A 23860-nucleotide genomic window follows, 5' to 3' on the forward strand; every position below is an offset into this window, starting at 1 on the left:
GACCGTCTCCCTCAGGAGGTCAGATACCCTTTTTGTACTTTTTGGTTTTCACAAATGTGGCTGGCCTGCAAATAAGCAGACCATGGCCAGATGGATTAGAATGGTGATTGCACAAGCCTATGCGCAGGCTGGTATCCCAGCTGCTGCTATCAAAGCTCATTCTACTCGGTCTTTTGGACCTTCTTGGGCGGCACTCCGTGGCGCGTCCGCTGAACAGTTGTTCAAGGCGGTTACATGGTCCTCAGTGAACATGTTCATCAGGTTCTATGCCTTTGATACTTCTGCCTACCTGAATGCTTCCTTTGGACACCGGGTTCTTGTACCCGCTACAGTGCATCCCCTCCCACGAGGAACTGCTTTAGGATATCCCCAATGTTACTCCCTGTAGAATACCAGTGTACCCCGCTGCAGAAAAGGAGATTTATGGTAGACTTACCATAGTTAAAGCTCTTTCTGCGAGGTACACTGGATTCCACGGGGCGCCCACCCTGATGCACTTAGTTTCTTTGAGTTTGTATGGCATTAGCCGCTAGTCCCTTCTCCTGTCGTGAGAATGTGGTTCTATGTGACTAACACCTACCATCTCTTTTACCTGCTACTGCATTGGACAGGTTAACGAAACTAAGCTCCAGCGTCTTGAGGCGGGGTTATAGAGGAGGCGGTGCAATGCATCCTGGGAACAGTCAAAGCTTTAGCCTGTTGGTGTCTCGGATCAAGATCCAACTCTACACCCCGATGTTATTCCCTGTGGAATCCAGTTTTTTTTTTAAATATAGCAGTGAATGTAAATGGTGGAGTAACACAAAACATCTAAGTAAAGGTTACTAATGATGCTGTTTGTTAATATTCATTGTGACTAATATTCATTGTGACAGTTGTATTGTGTTTATAGGCACAGATTTCAGCACAGGCAGCTTACCACTTCCACGTAAGTTTTATCATGAATGGGCTTTATTTCATGAAGAGTCCCCAAAAAACAACTACAAACTGTTTCATCAACCAACCATAAGTATGTTTAACCACACTGCTACATTCAGCCGACATTCCCATTTGCCATTGACAAGCCAATATCTGGAGGATCTGCAGACCCTGACATCTCTTGAGTACTTTGTACCTTTGCGAAAAAAGAATGCTCTGAGAAGAAGGCTTGCTCCAGTAGTATATGTGCAGTCTGACTGTGATCCCCCATCAGATCGGGATACTTATGTTAAAGAACTAATGAATTATATTGCTGTAGATTCCTATGGTGAGTGCTTGCATAACAGAGACTTACCTCCACAAGTCAGCAACCCATCTTTCATGGATGACACCCAGTTCTACAACATACTTGCTCAGTACAAGTTCATCCTTGCATTTGAAAATGCGGTTTGTGAGGATTACATAACTGAGAAGTTGTGGAGACCTCTTAAACTGGGGTCTATTCCAGTATATTATGGGGCCAGTAACATTGAGGACTGGCTGCCAAGCAATAAAAGTGTGATCATTGTTGACAGATTTTCGCATCCTCGAGAACTTGCACAATACATTAAGCACTTGGACCAAGATGACAGACACTATATGGAATTTTTAGAGTGGAAACTTCAAGGTCATATCAGCAACAATCACTTAGTTACTGCCCTTAAAGACAGAACTTGGGGTGTGCAAGATGTAACGCAGGACAACTACGTTGATGCTTTTGAGTGCATGGTGTGTAGAAGAGTGTGGGATAACATACGACTACAGGAAAAGGTATGTATAGCACTATAGCTGTGTGTTGGATAATAATAATTCAAGGAACATTAATCTGTTTAATAGTACTATAACCTGGTAAGCATGCAGTACTCACAGAGCAGGTAACAATAATATACCTTTGCACCTACTAATTGTGGAGATACTAACAAATAAGTGACCTTTATTGCATGCAAGCTGCTTCTACTAATAAGATTACTATAATATTGCTTGGCTAATACCATGGGGTATATTTACTAACGCTACTAAAACAGGGAATTGGTGATGTTACCCATAGCAACCAATCAGATGATGTCTATCATTTTCTAAAAGGCAATAGAGAAATGCTAGACAACATCTAATTGGTTGCTATGGGCAACATCACCAAATCTGTATCAACAGCTTTAGTAAATTTACCCCTGTGACTGGGATAAGAGACTGCTAACATTTTAAACTCCTGACAAACTGACTAATATTCCTTTGCTTGGTTACTAACAATTAGGGTCATATGGACATTTGGAGTAATTCGAATCTGATTGCTGCTGTGCATTTTCGCACAGCGGGCGATCAGATCTGAACTGCGCATGAACCGCACTGAGCCGGCGCGTTGCACAGCTAATACGGGCTTCACTGGTCAGCGACGGGCTGGTGCGAAGGATCCATTCGCACGGGCGTTTGCAAGGAGATTGACAGGAAGAAGCCGTTTGTGGGTGGCAACTGACCGTTTTCAGGGAGTGTCTGGAAAAACGCAGGCGGGCTCAGGCTTTTTCAGGGAGGGTGTCTGACGTCGGCTCCGGCCCCGATCAGCAGGAATCGATCACACGGGAAGAGTAAGTTCTGGGCTGCTCAGAGACTGCACAAAATTAGTTTGTGCAGCTCTGCTACACATGCGACCGCACCCTTGCACAGCGATTTAACCCTCCCCATGTAGGTGGGGACTATCTGATCGCAGAGCAGCAAAAAACGCAGCCCAGTGATCAGATCTGAATTAGGCCCACTGTCTCTGAAGTACAAATACAACTAATTAGCACTGAAAACACATGTGCGTGGGAATACATAACCAGTGACCATGACATTCAGCTATGACTATCTTTTTTTTTTTTTTTACAATAACTAAGTTTTAGTTTTATATCTGTGTGCCAAAAACTAACCAGTGGGCCTAATTCAGATCTGATTGCTGGGCTGCTAATTTTGCTGTCCTGTGATCAGATAGTTGCCACCTACAGAGGGAGTGTAAATTCGCCGTGCAAGTGTGCGTTCGCATGTGTAGCTGAGCTGCAAAAAAACACTTTGTGCAGTCTGTGCACAACCCAGGACTTACTCCTCCAGTGCGATGAGAACAGGCTGATCGTGGCCTGCGCTGACGTCAGACACCCTCCCTGAAAACGCTTGGGCACGCTTACGTGTTTACGGACACTCCCAGTAAACACTCAGTTGCCACCCACAAACGGCCTCTTCCATTCAATCACCTTGCGAACGCCCGTGCAATTGGATTTTCGCACCATCCCGTCGCTGACCGGCAATGCCCGTTATTGCTGTCCGACGCGCGTGCGCATTGCGGTGCATACACATGTGCAGTTAGGATCTGATCGCCCGCTGTGCGAAAACGCACAGCAGCGATCAGATCTGAATTACCCCCTTTGTTTGTTTTATTATTATTTAAAGTGTGTTCTGTATTATTGATATTTTTTTTGTGTATTTTAGTTTATAATTAATATCATATGCTCACCTGTGCTGTCTTGCTATATATTTGATAGTTTTAATACAATTATTCCCTGACTGAGTATAGTTAGTAGTTAACTTAAATTCCAAAGTACAGAATAAACATTAAAGAAAACAAAAACCTTTAGTCATACAATACGCTGCAAGATTCTGGATATTTTGCATTATCATATTAAAAGTAATTTACATTACAATTAGATAAAGAATTACAACGCTGCTGTACCCTTGTGGCGCCTTACCAATATGTGATAATAATAATAATAATACAGGTGAAATATACTTTAAACAAGCAAAATTGTTATGTTTTTACTAGTTCTATAACAGTAAGGTGTGTGTGTGTGTGTGTGTGTGTGTGTGTGTGTGTGTGTGTGTGTGTGTGTGTGTGTGTTTCTTTTTTTTTTTTTTTTTTGCTTGAGAATATGTTTAATATATTTTTCCATAATTATATTTTTTTCAAATGTAAAGGCTTGAAACGTGCACATTCCTTGTCCTAACATGTCAGATTTAATAGAATCCAGACTCAGCAGTTTTTCTGTTAACATGTAGCAATCACAGCCTTCTCCTTTTGGTAACATCACAATTTGCATTCTCTGGGAAGCCAGCAGGCTAAATTGTATCACTGCTTCAGATTAAAACACAAGGGGAGGTTTAGGTGAAATGCATTTAGAATACCTGCAGTTTCATTAAGTGATGATAATGGAAGATGTTCTGGAACTCTTTGACTTACCTAAAATATCAAACTCAAAAGTCTTCTTTGTCTGCTAAAAAATATACATACATGTAGAAGAGTATTTAACTAAACAAAAAGTGCTGATGTGCTGTATATTGTAGAATCAAATTATAATTTCTCTTACGTCCTAGAGGATGCTGGGGACTCCGTAAGGACCATGGGGTATAGATGGGCTCCGCAGGAGACATGGGCACTATAAAGAACTTTTAGTATGGGTGTGCACTGGCTCCTCCCTCTATGCCCCTACTCCAGACCTCAGTTAGATTTTGTGTGCAGAGGAGATAGGATGCATTACAGAGGAGCTCTCCAGAGTTTCTCTGAAAAAGAATTTTGTTAGGTTTTTTATTTTCAGGGAGCACTGCTGGCAACAGGCTCCCTGCATCGTGGGAGTGAGGAGAGAGAAGCAGACCTACTTAAATGATAGGCCCTGCTTCTTAGGCTACTGGACACCATTAGCTCCAGAGGGAGTCGGAACGCAGGTCTCACCCCGCCGTTCGTCCCAGAGCCGCGCCGCCGTCCTCCTCACAGAGCCGGAAGATAGAAGCCGGGTGAGTATAAGAAGATTTCTCCACAGAAGCTGCAGAGAAGCTGGCTCCCCGGACTCTCCCCTGCTGAACTCGGTGACAGAGGGCTAAAAAGAGGGGGGAGGGGGGCGCAATTTTAAGGCGCAGTGAGTGTATACACATTGGTATATATATATATAAAAAGCGCTATCTGGGTTTTATTCCAGAGTCAGTTGGCGCTGGGTGTGTGCTGGCATACTCTCTCTCTGTCTCTCCAAAGGGCCTTGTTGGGGAATTGTCCCCTTATAGATATATCCCTGTGTGTGTGTGGGGTGTCGGTACGTGTGTGTCGGCATGTCTGAAGCGGAAGGCTCGTCCAAGGAGGAGGTGGAGCAGATGAGTGGTGTGTCTCCGTTGGCAACGCCGACTCATGATTGGATGGACCTGTGGCATATGTTAAATGCAAGTGTGGCCTCATTACATAAGAGACTGGACAAAGCAGAGTCCAGGGAGAAATCAGGGAGTCAATCCACGGATTGGACTGGGTCACAGGGTCCTTCTGGGTCTCAAAAACGTCCCCTATCCCCAATAGTAGACACTGATACCGACACGGATTCTGATTCCAGTGTCGACTACGATGATGCTAAATTGCACCCAAGGGTGGCAAAAAGTATTCAGTGTATGATTATTGCAATAAAAGATGTTTTGCATATCACAGATGACCCCTCTGTGCCTGACACGAGGGTGCACATGTATAAGGAAAAGAAACCTGAGGTAACCTTTCCCCCATCTCATGAGCTTAACGAGATATTTGAAAAAGCTTGGGAAACTCCAGATAAAAAACTGCAGATTCCCAAAAGGGTTCTTATGGCGTATCCTTTCCCTGCACTGGACAGGGTACGTTGGGAATCCTCTCCCAGGGTGGACAAGGCTTTAACACGCCTGTCTAAGAAGGTGGCGCTACAGTCTCCGGACACGGCAGCCCTCAAGGATCCTGCTGATCGCAGACAGGAGACTACTTTAAAGTCTATTTATGTGCATACAGGTGCTTTGCTCAGACCGGCAATAGCATCGGCATGGGTATGTAGCGCGGTTGCAGCATGGACAGATACCTTGTCAGCTGGCCTTGATACCCTAGACAAGGATACCATTTTATTAACCTTAGCCCACATTAAAGACGCAGTCTTATATATGAGGGGCGCTCAAAGAGACGTTGGGCTGCTGGGTCCAGAGCCAATGCCATGGCTATTTCTGCGAGACGAGCTCTATGGACCCGCCAATGGACGGATGATGCAGACTCAAAGAAGCATATGGAGGTTTTACCTTACAAGGGTGAAGTGTTGTTTGGGGAGGGGCTCGCAGACCTGGTTGCCACAGCTACCGCGGGTAAATCTACATTTTTACCTTTTGTTCCCCAACAGCAAAAGAAAACTCCACAGTATCAGATGCAGTCCTTTCGGTCGCATAAGTCCAGTAGAGGTCGGGGCTCCTCCTTCCTTGCCAGAGGTAAGGGTAGAGGAAAGAGAACACCTGCTTCGGCTAGTTCCCAGGAGCAGAAGTCCTCCCCGGCTTCTACAAAATCCACCGCATGACGCTGGGGCTCCCCTAAGGGAGTCCGCACCAGTGGGGGCACGCCTTCAACTTTACAGCCAGATCTGGATTCTTTCAGACGTGGATCCTTGGGCGATGGAAATTGTCTCCCAAGGCAACAAGCTGGAATTCGAAGAGGTGCCCCCTCGCCGATTTTTCAAGTCGGCCTTGCCAGCTTCACCCCCGGAGAGGGAAGCGGTGTTAGCTGCAATTCAAAAGCTGTGTCGACAGCAAGTGGTGGTCAAGGTTCCCCTGGTCCAACAGGGAAAAGGGTATTATTCAACCCTGTTTGTGGTCCCGAAGCCGGATGGTTCGGTCAGACCCATTTTAAATCTAAAATCCCTAAACCTGTACTTCAAAAAGTTCAAATTCAAGATGGAATCGCTCTGAGCTGTAATATCCAGCCTGGAAGGGGGGATTTGATGGTGTCACTAGACATAAAGGATGCATACCTTCATGTCCCCATTTACCCCCCTCATAAGGAGTACCTGAGATTCGCTGTACAGGACTGTCATTACCAGTTTCAGACTTTGCCGTTTGGGCTTTCCACGGCCCCGAGGATTTTCACCAAGGTATTGGCGGAGATGATGGTGCTCCTGCGCAAGCAGGGAGTCACAATTATCCTATACTTGGATGATCTCCTGATAAAGGCGAGATCGAGAGACCAATTGCTGAAGAGCGTGTCGCTCTCCCTGAAAGTGCTGCAACAGCACGGTTGGATTCTCAATCTGCCAAAGTCACAATTGGTTCCAACGACTCGGCTATCATTCCTAGGCGTGATTCTGGACACGGAACAAAAGAGGGTTTTTCTCCCATTAGAAAAAGCCCAGGATCTCCAGAACATGGTCAGAGACCTGCTAAAACCAAAAAGAGTGTCTGTTCATCAATGCACTCGTGTTCTGGGAAAAATGGTGGCAGCCTACGAGGCTATCCCCTTCGGCAGGTTTCATGCGAGGACTTTTCAGTGGGACCTTCTGGACAAGTGGTCCAGGTCCCATCTACAAATACATCAGAGAATATCCTTGTCCCCCAGGGCCAGGGTGTCTCTCCTGTGGTGGCTGCAGAGTGCTCACCTTCTAGAGGGTCGCAGGTTTGGCATTTAAGACTGGGTTCTGGTGACCACGGAGGCGAGCCTCCGAGGATGGGGAGCAGTCACACAAGGAAGAAATTTTCAGGGATTATGGTCAAGCCAGGAGGCTTGTCTACACATCAACATACTTGAATTGAGGGCCATATACAACGGCCTACGACAAGCGGAGAATCTTCTTCGCGACCTATCGGTTCTGATTCAATCAGACAACGTCACAGCCGTGGCTCATGTAAACCGCCAAGGCGGGACAAGGAGCAGAGTGGCGATGGTGGAAGCCACCAGGATTCTTCGCTGGGCGGAAAATCACGTAAGCGCTCTGTCAGCTGTCTTCATTCCGGGAGTGGACAACTGGGAAGCAGACTTCCTCAGCAGACACGATCTCCATCCGGGAGAGTGGGGACTTCATCAAGAAGTTTTTGCAGAGACAAGTCGTTGGGGAATTCCTCTAATAGACATGATGGCGTCACGCCTCAACAAGAAGCTTCGGAGGTATTGTGCCAGGTCACTGGACCCCCAGGCAGTAGCAGTAGACGCCCTAGTGACACCATGGGTGTTTCAGTTGGTCTATGTGTTTCCTCCTCTTCCTCTCATCTCAAAAATATTGAGAATCATAAGACAAAGAAGAGTGCAGACAATACTCATTGTTCCAGATTGGCCTCGAAGGGCCTGGTACTCAGATCTTCAGGAAATGCTCACAGTAGATCCGTGGCCTCTTCCTCTCAGGAGTACCTGTTACAGCAGGGGCCATGTGTGTTCCAAGACTTACCGCGGTTACGTTTGACGGCATGGCGGTTGAACACCGAATCCTAGCTGGGAAAGGTATTCCGGAGGAAGTCATCCCTACTCTGATAAAGGCTAGGAAGGAGGTGACGGCAAAGCACTATCACCGTATCTGGAGGAAGTATGTATCTTGGTGTGAAGCCAAGAATGCTCCTACGGAAGAATTCCATCTGGGCCGGTTTCTCCACTTTCTACAGACAGGAGTGGATATGGGCCTGAAGTTAGGCTCCATTAAGATACAGATTTCGGCCCTATCTATATTCTTTCAGAGGAAAATTGGCTTCTCTCCCAGAAGTCCAGACGTTTGTAAAGGGAATGCTGCACATCCAGCCCCCCTTTGTGCCCCCAGTGGCACCGTGGGACCTTAACGTGGTGTTAAGTTTCCTGAAATCTCACTGGTTTGAACCTCTTCAAACAGTGGAATAAAAATTTCTCACGTGGAAGGTGGTCATGTTATTGGCCTTGGCATCTGCAAGGCGGGTGTCCGAATTGGCGGCCTTGTCCCACAAGAGCCCCTATTTGATTTTCCATGTGGATAGAGCAGAGTTGAGGACACGTCCTCAATTTTTGCCTAAGGTGGTTTCTTCATTTCATATGAACCAACCTATTGTGGTGCCTGTGGCTACGGGGGACTGGGAGGACTCCAAGTCCCTGGATGTAGTCAGGGCCTTAAAGATTTATGTAGCCAGGACATCTAGGGTTAGGAAAACAGAGGCTCTGTTTGTCCTGTATGCGGCCAACAAGGTTGGCGCTCCTGCTTCTAAGCAGACTATTGCTCCCTGGATCTGTAACACGATTCAGCAGGCTCATTCTATGGCTGGATTGCCGTTACCAAATTCAGTAAAGGCCCATTCCACTAGGAAGGTGGGCTCTTCTTGGGCGGCTGCCCAAGGCGTCTCGGCATTACAGCTTTGCCAAGCAGCTACTTGGTCGGGTTCAAACACTTTTGCAAAATTCTACAAGTTTGATACCCTGGCTGATGAGGACCTTGCGTTTGCTCAGTCGGTGCTGCAGAGTCATCCGCACTCTCCCGCCCAGTAGGGAGCTTTGGTATAAACCACATGGTCCTTACGGAGTCCCCATCATCCTCTAGGACGTAAGAGAAAATAAAATTTTAAACCTACCGGTAAATCTTTTTCTCCTAGTCCGTAGAGGATGCTGGGCGCCCGTCCCTGTGCGGACTACATCTGCAAGACTTGTATATAGTTGTTGCTTTTATAAGGGTTATGTTACAGTTAGAATCGGTCTTTGATACTGTTTTTTGTTCATACTGTTAACTGGTTGCATATATTCCAGGTTATATGGTATGATTGGTGTGGGCTGGTATGAATCTTGCCCTTAGATTAACAAAATCCTCATATTGTCCATCTCCTCTGGGCACAGTTCTCTAACTGAGGTCTGGAGGAGGGGCATAGAGGGAGGAGCCAGTGCACACCCATACTAAAAGTTCTTTATAGTGCCCATGTCTCCTGCGGAGCCCGTCTATACCCCATGGTCCTTACGGAGTCCCCAGCATCCTCTACGGACTAGGAGAAAAAGATTTACTGGTAGGTTTAAAATCTTATTTTTTTTTAATATATCCTACAAATGGAAAGTCTTAGGAACAGGTTAGAAAAATATAGGATGCATGCATATAAATTTGTTTTCAGTTTCCATTTATTATTTCTATTTTATTGATATTCTATTTATGCCCCCGGTTCTAATGTGTGTTTGGCTCAGAACTGGTTGATGACTTGGAAATGGTCATTCAATCCTCTCCTTAATATTGCTAGTTTTGTTTATACTAATTACCGTATATACTCGAGTATAAGTCGACCCGAATATAAGCCGAGGCACCTAATTTTACCACAAAAACCTGGGAAAACTCATTGACTCGAGTATAAGCCTAGGGTGGGAAATGCAGCTCTAGCCGTACACAGTCCTCATACTGCCAGATATGCCCTCATACTGCCAGATATGCCCCACAGTGCCAGATATGCCCTCATACTGCCAGATATGCCCCACAGTGCCAGATATGCCCTCATGCTGCCAGATATGCCCCACAGTGCCAGATATGCCCTCATGCTGCCAGATATGCCCCACAGTGCCAGATATGCCCTCATGCTGCCAGATATGCCCCAAAGTGCCAGATATGCCCCACAGTGCCAGATATGCCCTCATGCTGCCAGATATGCCTCACAGTGCCAGATGTGCCCTCATGCTGCCAGATATGACAGATATGCCCCACAGTGCCAGATGTGCCCTCATGCTGCCAGATATGCCCCACAGTGCCAGATGTGCCCTCATGCTGCCAGATATGTCAGATATGCCCCACAGTGCCAGATGTGCCCTCATGCTGCCAGATATGCCCCACAGTGCCAGATGTGCCCTCATGCTGCCAGATATGCCCCACAGTGCCAGGAAGGGTACTTACCCTCCGTCGCTCCCGGCAGGGACGAAACTAGGATTTTTGTCACCTGGGGCAAGGTAGTCATTTGACACCCCCCCCCCCCCCCCCCCCCGCAAAAATAAATAAATCTTTTACAATAAATAAATAAAAATAATAAATAAATAAATAAATGAATAAAAATATGATATATATATATATATATCTCTTTCAGAACTTTTTTACCTGAAAAATTGCCTTTTCTAACATAAATTTCATATCCAGGAAAAAGTGTCCCCATTTTACACAGTACGACAGGCAAGTGTCCCCATTCCCCATTTTACACATTGCGGCAGACAGGTGACCCCATTTTACACATTGCGGCAGACAGGTGTCCCCATTTTACACATTGCGGCAGGAAAAAGTGTCCCTATTTTACACATTGCGGCAGACAGGTGACCCCATTTTACACATTGCGGCAGACAGGTGTCCCCATTTTACACATTGCGGCAGGAAAAAGTGTCCCCATTTTACACATTGCGGCAGGCACGTGTCCCCATTTTACACAGTACGCTGGCAAGTGTCCCCATTTTACACATTGCGGCAGGAAAAAGTGTCCCCATTTTACACATTGCGGCAGGAAAAAGTGTCACCATTTTACACATTGCGGCAGGAAAAAGTGTCCCCATTTTACACATTGCGGCAGGCACAGGTCCCCATTTTACACAGTACGCTGGCAAGTGTCCCCATTTTACACATTGCGGCAGGCACAGGTCCCCATTTTACACAGTACGCTGGCAAGTGTCCCCATTTTACACATTGCGGCAGGCACAGGTCCCCATTTTACACAGTACGCTGGCAAGTGTCCCCATTTTACACATTGCGGCAGGCACAGGTCCCCATTTTACACAGTACGCTGGCAAGTGTCCCCATTTTACACATTGCGGCAGGCACAGGTCCCCATTTTACACAGTACGCTGGCAAGTGTCCCCATTTTACACATTGCGGCAGGCACAGGTCCCCATTTTACACATTGCGGCAGGCACAGGTCCCCATTTTACACAGTACGCTGGCAAGTGTCCCCATTTTACACATTGCGGCAGGCACAGGTCCCCATTTTACACAGTACGCTGGCAAGTGTCCCCATTTTACACATAGCGGCAGGCACAGGTCCCCATTTTACACAGTACGCTGGCAAGTGTCCCCATTTTACACATTGCGGCAGGCACAGGTCCCCATTTTACACATTGCGGCAGGCACAGGTCCCCATTTTACACAGTACGCTGGCAAGTGTCCCCATTTTACACATTGCGGCAGGCACAGGTCCCCATTTTACACAGTACGCTGGCAAGTGTCCCCATTTTACACATTGCGGCAGGCACAGGTCCCCATTTTACACAGTACGCTGGCAAGTGTCCCCATTTTACACATTGCGGCAGGCACAGGTCCCCATTTTACACAGTACGCTGGCAAGTGTCCCCATTTTACACATTGCGGCAGGCACAGGTCCCCATTTTACACAGTACGCTGGCAAGTGTCCCCATTTTACACATTGCGGCAGGAAAAAGTGTCCCCATTTTACACATTGCGGCAGGCACAGGTCCCCATTTTACACATTGCGGCAGGTGGTGGAGGGAGAGAGAGAGAGAGAGAGGAAGGGAGAGGGGCTGACTTACATTTGAAGCGGTTCTCGCCGCTCTTCAGCCGCCTCTCCCTCCTCGTCTGCGCGGCTCCCCCTTCTCCCTCCTCCGGCGGGGTTTCGTGGAATGACGCGTTTGCGCCGTGACGTCACGACGCAATCGCGTCATTCCGCAAAACCCCGCCCCCTGAGCTGGGCACTCGGGAGAAGGGGGTTTAAAAGTGCCGCGGCGGGTGTTAGGGGGTCTCGGCGCCCCCTCCAATCCGGCGCCCAGGTCGCCTGCCCCCCTAGCCCCCCCCTAGTTCCGGCCCTGGCTCCCGCGTTGTCTTCTGAAGGAGGGACACGGAGGGCACAGCGCGCGGCTCTCTTGTGTCCCTCCTGCATCTCCGTCTCCAGCGGCGTGTATGTGTTAAATGAAGTGCCGGTTCGTGAGCCAATCAGAGCTCACGAACGGGCAGTTCATTTAACACACACACACACACGCCACCGGAGACGCAGGAGGGACACAGGAGAGCCGCGCGCTGTGCCCTCCGTGTCCCTTCTTCCACTGACTCGGGTATAAGCCGAGGGCGGCTTTTTCAGCACAAAAAAAAGTGCTGAAAAAGTCGGCTTATACTCGAGTATATACGGTATGTGTTCCACTCAGTCCCTGAATGCAAAGCATGACTTTATTTCACCCATGAATTCTGCTCACGTAGAATGCTTTCAACTACAAGCAATACATAATTTAAACAGATGGAGAAGGTTGTATACCTGTTGACACATTGGCACCTGCTGTTCTAAAGAGCATGTTACTAACCACGGTTTAAATGCAGTAAACCAACATCTGCCTACTTTCACCAGCCCACAAAATGTACCTCTCCTGAGACTCATTTTCTACTTTGATTCCTCATTAGCCTGAGGAATACAGAAATATTTTATCCAAGTACTTTTTTCTTTGTTAAATGCCCATTATACTAAAGGGCCCTATACACTTAAAGATATAAGGGAAAGATATGAACGATCTTGTACTTATTTTCAGTGTTGGTGGTGCTCCCCGGACGAAATTTATAATTGAATCAAAAGGCAAGGGTTTTCCCGTTAAAGAACAGGAAACCTAGAAAGATTTACCTCTTTGTGGGGGTACTCTTTATTGTAGTAATTTTTAAAACCTAGCTTTTCTCTTACGTCCTAGAGGATGCTGGGGTCCACATTAGTACCATGGGGTATAGATGGGTCCACTAGGAGCCACTTGCACTTTAAGAGTTTGAGAGTGTGGGCTGGCTCCTCCCTCTATGCCCCTCCTACCATACTCAGTTTAGAAAATGTGCCCGGAGGAGCCGATCACAGCTAGGGGAGATCCTAGAGCAGGGGTGGCCAACCAGTCAGAGGAAAAGAGCCCGAAAGTATCTGCCGTTAAGCCAAAGAGACGGACATCAAGTGCGCGCTGAAGGCACGTGCGCAAAAATAGGGTGTGGCCTGACAAGGCCACGCCTCATTTCTGTGCACCCGCCTTCGGTATGACGTTTGTAGGAGAATGACCATGTGTCGCACAGATCTACATAAAATACACTGAAACAAGCCAGCCCCCCCCTTTCACTCTGTGCCTCTGTGTGTTTCAGACTGCCCCCTATACTCTGTCTTTCAGCATCCCACCTGTCTCTTTCAGCCTACCCCCTTCACAGCCTCACAGCGTCCACATTCACTCTGTGCCTCTCAGCCTGCCCCCCTCATTAAATTAATTAATTATAGAAGCACCATTTAAATGACAACCTTGTGGCGCTATAAGTGCCAGCATGGATGGTCATTTAACTATTAATATTGCCTCAATTAATATAAAATATTTTCTTCATAATTTAACAAGGAGAGGGTGACTGGGAGATAGTGGGTGACAAGGAGAGGGTGACAGGGAGACGGGGTGACAAGGAGAGGGTGATAGGTAGATGTTGACAGGGAGATAGTGGGTGACAGGAGATGGTGAGTGACAAGGAGAGGGTGATAGGGAGAGGGTAGGTGACAAGGAGAGGGTGACAAAATTAGAACTATAACACTCTCAAGATTTGGACAGTCCCTGTCTCTCATCTTGAACTCGCGGCTGTGCTGGGGAGTGTACTCCAGGGTCCAGAGTGAGCGCAGGGATCTTGGACAGTCTCCTCCTTCCGGTCCCGCCCGCAGTGTTAATCATGCAGGTGTTGCTGTGGCTGCTGAAGCCGGACCTGCAAAGCACACTGGGGCTGGGAGATGAGAGCTACAGTTACCGAGGTCCCTGAAAGCCCTTTTAGTGACCAGTGTAGGGTATTAACGTCGCTGGCTCAGGGCGCCCCTCCTGGCCACCACACTGATGTACCGCTGAGCACTCCGCAGCGTAGTTTGTACTGCGCTCCTACCCTGTTTCCGCCATTCACACCGGCTCCTCGCTTGTCAGGGGCGCCGGTGACTCACTCGCCACCGGAATCTTCTGGCCCTGTTAGGGGGTGGCAGCATGCTGCGGGAGTGAGCGGTCGCCTGGGGCGGCTAACGATCATCACCCTCAGGAGCTCAGTGTCCTGTCAGCGGTGATAGTGGCCATTAACCTCTCAGGGTTGGACATTACTCCCCCCCCCCCAAGTCCCACGAAGCAGGGAGGCTGTTGCCAGCAGCCTCCCTGTGCCTATACTCTAATAAAAATGAGAAAAGCAGGAAAACTCCTGTGGAGCTCCCCTAGCTGTGACCAGCTCCGTCAGGCACATTTTCTAAATGGAGTCTGGTAGGAGTGGCATTGGCTCTTAATGGACCCGTCTATACCCCATGGTACCAATGTGGACCCCAGCATCCTCTAGGATGTAAGATAAATAAAAATGAATATACAACTTTAATGAACACACTCACACATACTTAATCTAGACTCCCTGTAGCCATTTGGTCCCCATGTCCAAGTAGCATCCCCATTTGCTGCTGCAAAAAAAAATCATACTCTCCTGTCTCTGGTGTAGATGAGGTCCTCTTCATTCCATGTAGGCATCCAAGAGGTTAAAACAAATGCAACCTAATCCATGCTGGACATGAGTAACTGTATGTGATAATACACACTGCTCCTCTACGTGAATGCCGGGACTACGTGTCTCATGTAATTAGGAGAGCAGTGGGCGGCTCCATAGGAGACTTTCAATCAAAACTTCCCCCATTCACTTCAGTGGTGGGAACTGCTCCATTGAAGTCAATGATGGGAACTGATTAATTGTAGTCAATGATGGGAACCGCAAGGTTGACCTTAAATAACCTTGCTACTGACAATACGGTATATTTACTAAAAGCATCTAAAAATGAAAAGTGGTGATGTTGCCCATAGCAACCAGTCAGATTCTGTCTATGATTTTCTAGGATGCAATAGAGAAATGATAGAATCTGGTTGCTATGGGCAACATCACCACTTTTCGTTTTCAGAAGCTTTAATAGTAAATTTCTCATACGTCCTAGAGGATGCTGGGGATGCTTCAAGAACCATGGGGTATAGACGGGATCCGCAGGAGACATGGGCACTTTAAGACTTTGAATGGGTGTGAACTGGCTCCTCCTTCTATGCCCCTCCTCCAGACTCCAGTTAGATTCTGTGGCCAGTGAGACTGGGTGCACACTGAGGAGCTCTCCAGAGTTTCTCAGAAAAAATACTTTTTGTTAGGTTTACTATTTTCAGGGAGACCTGCTGGCAACAGGCTCCCTGCATCGTGGGACTTAGGGGAGAGAAATCAGACCTACTTCTGTGAGTTTCAAGGCTCTGCTTCTTAGGCTACTGGACACCATTAGCTCCAGAGGGTCTGATCGCTAGGTACGCCTAGATGCTCATTCCCGGAGCCACGCCGTCACCCCCCTTGCAGAGCCAGAAGTCAGAAGACTGGTGAGTAGAAGAAGATCAGAAGACTTCAGTGACGGCTTTGAGGTACCGCACAGCGGCCGCGCTGTGCGCCATGCTCCCACACACACAGGCACTGTATGGTGCAGGGCGCGGGGGGCCCTGGGCAGCATATAAATCCTCAACAGAGACTGGCAATCGAGTATATACGTGTCTAGGCACTATATTTAACCCCCGCCAGTATAAGTATATGTAAGTAATAGCGGGGCTGAAGCGCGCCATTAAGGGGGCGGGACTTCCCCCTCACAGCTCATTTCAGCGCCTTTTTCTCCTCACAGAGACGCTGGTCCGTCCAAAGCACCGCTGTACAGATCAGAGTGAAAAACGAGGGGGGGGCACAATTGTTTGGTGCAAAATAAGTTAAAAATAAAGCACACTATATCATGAGCGCCGTGGAAATGAGCTGGTAAACTCCTTCTGTGTTTCCCTGACAGAATGTACTGGGGTCTATCCCTTATAGCCAGTGTAATGTCGGTGGGTGTTTGGTACACGTGTGTCGGCATATCTGAGGCTGAGTGCTCTGCCACAAAGGGAATGACTCCTAATGGTACTTGGTACATGAAAATAAATGTCAACATGCCGGTAGAGGTATATTTTTTCCAAGAGAAAACTATATGGGAGACGCGGAGGGGGGGGGGTGACCCTGTCGGCACCAACAATATTTGACTGGGTGGAACTTGGCATGATAATGTGATGCATATCAGAAAGAGCTATATGTATATGTATGTATAGTAAGGTTACATAGGTCTGTGGCACGATCACAGACATGATAATATTTATGGAGGGAGTCGTATTCATAGAATAGATTTCTCTCAGACCCCTCGGGATTGCAAAAATTTTATTTTGCCCAGTTACTACTCCCTGAGATCGACTCGAATAATGTTTCTTATGTCGACCATAATGTTTCCTGATTAGATCCACAAAATCGGCATTCAGTGCATGTTCATACACATTAGAACGTATTAACGTCACTAGGGACCCTGCTGTTCCTGACAAAAGGATATATGTATACGTGTTTTTTTTTTTTTAATATATATATATATATATATATATATATATATATATATATATATATGGATATATGTGTATAGGTGCATTTAAAGGTATATATATATATGTGTGTATATATATATATATATATATATATATATATATATATACATGAAATTTATAATGAATGCTGAGGTAAAGTTATTCCTTCTCATGTGCTGAGCGCTCTGTTGAAAAAAAACTCTGGGTCAAGGATTCAGAGTGTTTATTCTTTTCCCGCCGTGGATAGAATAAAGTGAGAGTCACCCCCTGTTCTGCAAGGGGCCCTGTCACAAAGGATCGTATGCAGGAAGATATGTGATACTCTAATTATGTGTCCGCATGTGCGTTGTTTATACTGGCATTACATGCGCATGGGGGAGTAGTTGTATGCAGGGTACTCCTTAAGTTGGGTCATGTCTATATCATTGCAGCATACTGCCGTGCGACTACAAGGGATATAGGACTCTTGGGTTCGCGAGCCAATTCCATGGCGGTCTCGACTAGGAGGGCGTTGTGGATTCACCAATGGAATTCTGAGGCTGAGTCCGAGAAGAACTGGAGTCTCTTCCCTATGAAGGTGAAACCTGGTTTGGGGATGGCTTATTAAGTTGATCTCGGCAGATACCACTGGTAAGTGTACCTTCTTGACATATGTTCCCTCACAACGGTTGGTGACGCATTTTTGTAGGATGCAGTCATTTCGACCGAATGGATACGGTTTTCCCTTTCTTTGCAGGTAGAGGAAGGTGAAAAGGTAAGAGGTCAGCAGCCTTTTCAAGTTCGCAGAAGCAGAAATAATCCTCTGTTTCTGCCACATCCACCGCATAACGCTGGGTCTATCTTGCGGGAGCCCACACCTTTAGTCAGTACTGGAACGGACATATTGGAGTTTCCAGACGATTACCTTCACTGTTTTTTCGAATAGACCTTACCGATTCTCCTCTGGACTGGGAGGTAGTATGCGACGCCATACAAGAGTTGTCAGGATCAGGTCATTGTCCTGCTGTCCCGGTCACACACACACAAAAAAGAAGCTGTTATTCAAGCTTTTTCGTGCTTCTGAGGCCGGACGGCTCGGTCAGAACAATCCTATATTTAAAATCCCAAAAATTTCTACTTAAGAAGTTGTACTACAAGATGGAATCTCTCAGGGCAGGGATCTCCAATCTGTAAAAGGAGAAAGAGGGTCTAAGTACGGTTTCTTCCACATTAGGCTTACCTGGGTTTGCTATTCAGGATTGTCATTACCAATTCACCGGAGTGATGGCGGTATGTTGGTTTTCCTTCGATAGTTAAAGAGTAATTATTATTCTGTACTGGGACGCTCTCCTGAGTACGGCGAGGTCAAGAAACAAGTGGTGCAAAACGTTGCTTTCTCCCTGACAGTTCTTCAACAAAGTGGTTGGCTCCTGAACTTGCCAGAATCACTGTTGATCCCAACAACGCGGTTGTCGGCGTTGGGAATAATGTTAGATACAGAACTGTTGAGAGTTTGTTTCTTCCAGTTGAAAAAGCTCTAAGGATTCAGAGTTGGGTCAGTTCTGCAACAGTGTCAATCCATCAATAAGTTCCGTTGATGAAAAAGATGGTTGTGGCCTACAAGGCCATTCAGTGAGCAGGTTAAATGCCAGAGTGGTTTTAGCGGGACCAGTTGGACATGTGGTCCGGGTCTCACCTGCACATGCACCAGAAAATAATCCTATTTTACAGGACCAGAATCTCTCCTGTGGTGGCTGCACAGTTCTCACCTCCTAAAGGGATGAAGGTTCGGGATCCAGGATTGGATCCTGGTGTCCATGGATGCAAGTCTCCGAGGCTGGGCAGCAGTTATTCAGGGGGAAAATTTTCCAGGGAAAATGGTCAAGCCAGGAAGCTGGTCTGCACATAAACATTCTGGAATTAAGGGCTATTTACAACGGCCTTCTGCAAGCGGAACATCTTCGCGGTCTGCCCGTCTTGATTCAGTCGGACAACATAACAGCAGTGGCGTACATAAACCGCCAGGGTGGAACAAAGAACAGAGCGGCAATGGCGGAGGCCACAAAAGTTCTTTGCTGGGCGGAAAGACATGCAAGCGCTCTGTCAGCAGTCTTCGTTCCGGGCGTGGACAACTGGGAAGCAGACTTCCTCAGCAGACACGATCTCCATCCAGGAGAGTGGGGTCTTCATCAAGAGGTCTTCACAGAAGTGGATGGTCATTGGGGAATTCCTCAAATAGACATGATGGCGTCTCGCTTCAACTGGAAACTTCAGAGACATTGTTCCAGGTCGAGGGACCCTCAAGCAATAGCAGTGGATGCCCTAGTGACACCGTGGGTGTTTCAGTCGGTCTATGTGTTCCCTCCACTTCCACTCATTCCAAAGGTGATAAAGATCATAAGAAGAACAAGGGTTCAGGCACTACTCATTGTTCCAGACTGGCCAAGGAGGGCCTGGTATCCAGATCTTCAGGAATTACTCATAGGAGATCCCTGGCCTCTTCCTTTACGAGAGGACCTGTTACAGCAAGGACCGTGTGTGTATCAAGACTTACTGCGGCTGTGTTTGACGGCATGGCGGTTGCACGCCAAATCCTAGCCCGAAAGGGTATTCCCAGTGAAGTCATTCCCACACTACTTCAGGCTATAAAAGAAGTAACGGCGAGACATTATCACCGTGTTTGGAGAAAATATATGTCTTGATGTGAATCCACGAAGGCTCCTACGGAAGTATTTCATCTGGGGTGTTTTCTCCATTTTTTGCAAGCAGGTGTGGATGCGGGCCTAAAGTTAGGCTCCATTTAAGTACAAATTTTGGCCTTGTCAATTTTCTTTCAGAAAGAATTGGCCGCCCTTCCAGAAGTTCAGACCTTCGTGGAAGGAGTGCGGCACAGCCAACCTCCCTTTGTGACCCCAGTGGCACCATGGGATCTTAACGTGGTGTGGCAGTTCCTGCAATCTCATTGGTTTGAAAACCTTTACATAAGGTTGAGCGCAAATTCCTCACTTGGAAAGTGGTCATGCTGTTGGCCTTGGCATCTGCAAGGCGGGTGTCTGAATCAGCGGCTTTGTCTTAATGTCGCCAGAACGGCTCAGATTAGTACAATGGAGGCTCTGTTGTCCTGTATGATCCCAACAAGATTGGGACTCCTGCTTCCAAGCAGACTATTGCACGCTGGATCTGTAATACAATTCGGCAAGCTCATTCTACGGCTGGATTGCCGTTACCGAAATCGGTGAAGGCCCATTCTAGCAGAAAGGTGGGCTCATCCTGGGCGGCTGCACGAGGGTTCTCAGCATTACGGCTTTGCCGAGCAGTTACTTGGTCGGGTTCAAACACCTTTGAGAAGTTTTACAAGTTTGATACCCTGGCTGTTGAGGACCTCTTGTTGGGTCAATCGGTGCTGCAGAGTCATCCGCACTCTCCCGCCCGTTCTAGAGCTTTGGTATAAACCCCATGGTTCTTGAAGCATCCCCAGCATCCTCAAGGACGTATGAGAAAATAGGATTTTAATACCTACCGGTAAATCCTTTTCTCTTAGTCCGTAGAGGATGCTGGGCGCCCGTCCCAGTGCGTACTGTATCTGCAGTTATTGGGTATGTTTACACACATGGTGTGTTGCATTTAAGTCAGCCTGTTGGTGACGATATTCATGCCATGGCATGTGTTATGCTGTTATTGGTTGTGTTTACACACAGGTTGTGTTACGCTTTATGTCAGCGTATTGCGGCATATTCTTCATGCCGTCGGCTGGTGTTCTATTGAATGCCACGTTCTGCGGCATACTGGAGGGGTGAGCTGGTAAGATGCTCACCGTGGTTTAACAATAAATTCTTTCCTCGAAATGTCCTTCTCCCTGGGCACAGTTACTTAAACTGGAGTCTGGAGGAGGGGCATAGAGGGAGAAGCCAGTTCACACCCATTCAAAGTCTTAAAGTGCCCATGTCTCCTGCGGATCCCGTCTATACCCCATGGTTCTTGAAGCATCCTCTACGGACTAAGACAAAAGGTTTCACCGGTAGGTATTAAAATCCTATTTTACCCCTATTAATCTAACCCCCACCACCCTCATCCCACACGCACACACATGCATATCACCATGGTAGTTGTGTTTCCACAGCCTACTGGTGGTACCAGGGAAAGAAAGATAAAAAATAAATGTAGCTTATTAACACTTTATCAAAATAATATGAAAGAAAATATAATTGGGAAACCTAAAATACTCCAGAAATGCTGAAAGTATGCTTTATTAATGCACTTTTTTGTTTAACAGGGTCTAAATGTCAAGCAATGGAAAGCTAATTCAACGCACCTGACTTGTCCAGCCCCAGAAGCCTTTTCATTCAGGCCAGAACTCACAACTAAGTCCACAATGAGGCAAATGTGGAAGCCTAGTTTTGAGCAATCAAAAAAAGAAGCAGAAGCTCTCAGACTTTTGGTCGACAGGAACAGCAATTTTACTTCTCAAGAGTATTGGAATCTTGTTTTCAGACATTAGAGTTTTGTGGATAGGGTTGTGGTGAATCACATAATACACTGCTCAAAAAAATAAAGGGAACACTTAAACAACACATCCTAGATCTGAATGAATGAAATATTCTTATTAAATACTTTGTTCTTTACATAGTTGAATGTGCTGACAACAAAATCACACAAAAATTATCAATGGAAATCAAATTTATTAACCCATGGAGGTCTGGATTTGGAGTCACACTCAAAATTAAAGTGGAAAAACACACTACAGGCTGATTCAACTTTGATGTAATGTCCATAAAACAAGTCAAAATGAGGCTCAGTAGTGTGTGTGTGTGGCCTCCACGTGCCTGTATGACCTCCCTACAATGCCTGGGCATGCTCCTGATGAGTTGGTGGATGGTCTCCTGAGGGATCTCCTCTCAGACCTGGACTAGAGCATCCGCCAACTCCTGGACAGTCTGTGGTGCAATTGTTGGTGGATGTTGTGGTGCAAATGTTGGTGGATGGAGCGAGACATGAGGTCCCAGATGTGCTCAATTGGATTCGGGTCTGGGGAACGGGCGGGCCAGTCCATAGCATCAATGCCTTCGTCTTGCAGGAACTGCTGACACACTCCAGCCACATGAGGTCTAGCATTGTCTTGCATTAGTAGGAACCCAGGGCCAACCGCACCAGCATATGGTCTCACAAGGGGTCTGAGGATCTCATCTCGGTACCTAATGGCAGTCAGGCTTCCTCTGGTGAGCACATGGAGGGCTGTGCGGCCCCCCCAAAGAAATGCCACCCCACACCATTACTGACCCACTGCCAAACCGGTCATGCTGGAGGATGTTGCAGGCAGCAGAACGTTCTCCTTGGCGTCTCCAGTCTCTGTCACGTCATTCACATGTGCTCAGTGAGAACCTGCTTTCATCTGTGAAGAGCACAGGGCGCCAGTGGCGAATTTGCCAATCTTGGTGTTCTCTGGCAAATGCCAAACGTCCTGCTCGGTGTTGGGCTGTAAGCACAACCCCCACCTGTGAACGTCGGACCCTCATACCACCCTCATGGAGTCTGTTTCGGATCGTTTAAGTAGACACATGCGCCTCCATGCTCTGGACACTACGCTGACAGACACAGCAAACCTTCTTTCCACAGCTCGCATTGATGTGCCATCCTGGATGAGCTGCACTACCTGAGCCACTTGTGTGGGTTGTAAACTCCGTCTCATGCTACCTCTAGAGTGAAAGCACCGCCAGCTTTCAAAAGTGACCAAAACATCAGCCAGAAAGCATAGGAGCTGAGAAGTGGTCTGTGGTCACCATCTGCAGAACAACTCCTTGATTGGGGGTGTCTTGCTAATTGCCTATAATTTCCACCTGTTTTCTATTCCATTTGCACAACAGCATGTGAAATTGTCAATCAGTGTTGCTTCCTAAGTGGACAGTTTGATTTCACAGAAGTGTGATTGACTTGGAGTTACATTGTGTTGTTTAAGTGTTCCCTATGTTTTTTTGAGCAGTGTATGGAAATGTATTTTATTCATATTGAAATGTGTAAAATAAAAAGAAATATGAAATGTACTTATGAGCCTTTCCAAGCCATGTTTTTAACACTTTTAAATGTTTGCAATATTTTGTTTGATGTTGTGAAAAATTACATTATATGACAACTCCATAATAAAAAGTAAGGTAGAATTAAAAAAGGAGAGTAGGCTGTCTCCATCCCTTCCAATCTCTGCTCTCCCAGGTCATATCCCCCCCAAAATAAATAAATAAATAAATAAAATAATAATAAATATATAAATTGAATAAAAACTCATAAATACAGTGGTGCTTCAAAGTTTGTGAACCCTTCAGAATTTACTATATTTCTGCTGAAATTTGGCCTAAAACTGCCTCAGTTTTTCACACAAGTACTGAAAGTAGATAAAGAGAAGCAAATAAAAGCAAATGAGACAAAAAATTTAAACTTACTCATTTTCTTATTGAGGAAATTGATCCAATATCACATATCTGTGAGTGGCAGAAGTATGTGAATATTTAGGCTTAGCAGATATTTTAAAGGTGAAATTGAAGTCAGGTCATTTCAGTCTATGGGATGGCAGTCAGGTGTGAGTGGACAACCTGTCTTTTTAGAAGAACAGGGATCTATCAAAGTCTGATATTCACAAATAAAAAACAATGAGCATATCTAATTTTTTTGTCTCATTTGTTTGATTTGGTTCTCTTTGTGTACTTTTAGAACTTCTGAGGTTCTTTTACACAAATTCAAGCAGAAATCTAGAAAATTCTGAATGGGTTCCAAAACTCTCAGGCACCACTGTATATGGATTCCGTATGATTTACCGACAGACGGGATGTCAGCTGTCTATCCCAACAGCGGCATCCCACCAGCCAA

The 23860-nt window shown here is 46.6% G+C and overlaps 1 protein-coding gene across 2 annotated transcripts in view; it reads left to right on the forward strand.

The window, feature by feature from the left end:
* FUT10 (fucosyltransferase 10) overlaps positions 1–23143 on the forward strand; it is an 84464-nt gene extending 61321 nt beyond the window's left edge. Inside the window, exons 4-5 of one of the 2 annotated variants that reach the window (XM_063920000.1) lie at positions 893–1728; positions 21279–23142. In XM_063920000.1, the coding sequence (XP_063776070.1) occupies positions 893–1728; positions 21279–21503 (1061 nt within the window). In that variant the 3' untranslated portion in view covers positions 21504–23142. Of the gene's footprint in view, positions 1–892; positions 1729–21278 lie in introns of both variants that reach the window. The other variant, XM_063920001.1, reaches the window with a different exon arrangement.
* Positions 23144–23860: the final 717 nt, after the last annotated feature.

This window comes from Pseudophryne corroboree, chromosome 1 (genome assembly GCF_028390025.1).
Source record: "Pseudophryne corroboree isolate aPseCor3 chromosome 1, aPseCor3.hap2, whole genome shotgun sequence".
Lineage (NCBI taxonomy): Eukaryota > Metazoa > Chordata > Amphibia > Anura > Myobatrachidae > Pseudophryne > Pseudophryne corroboree.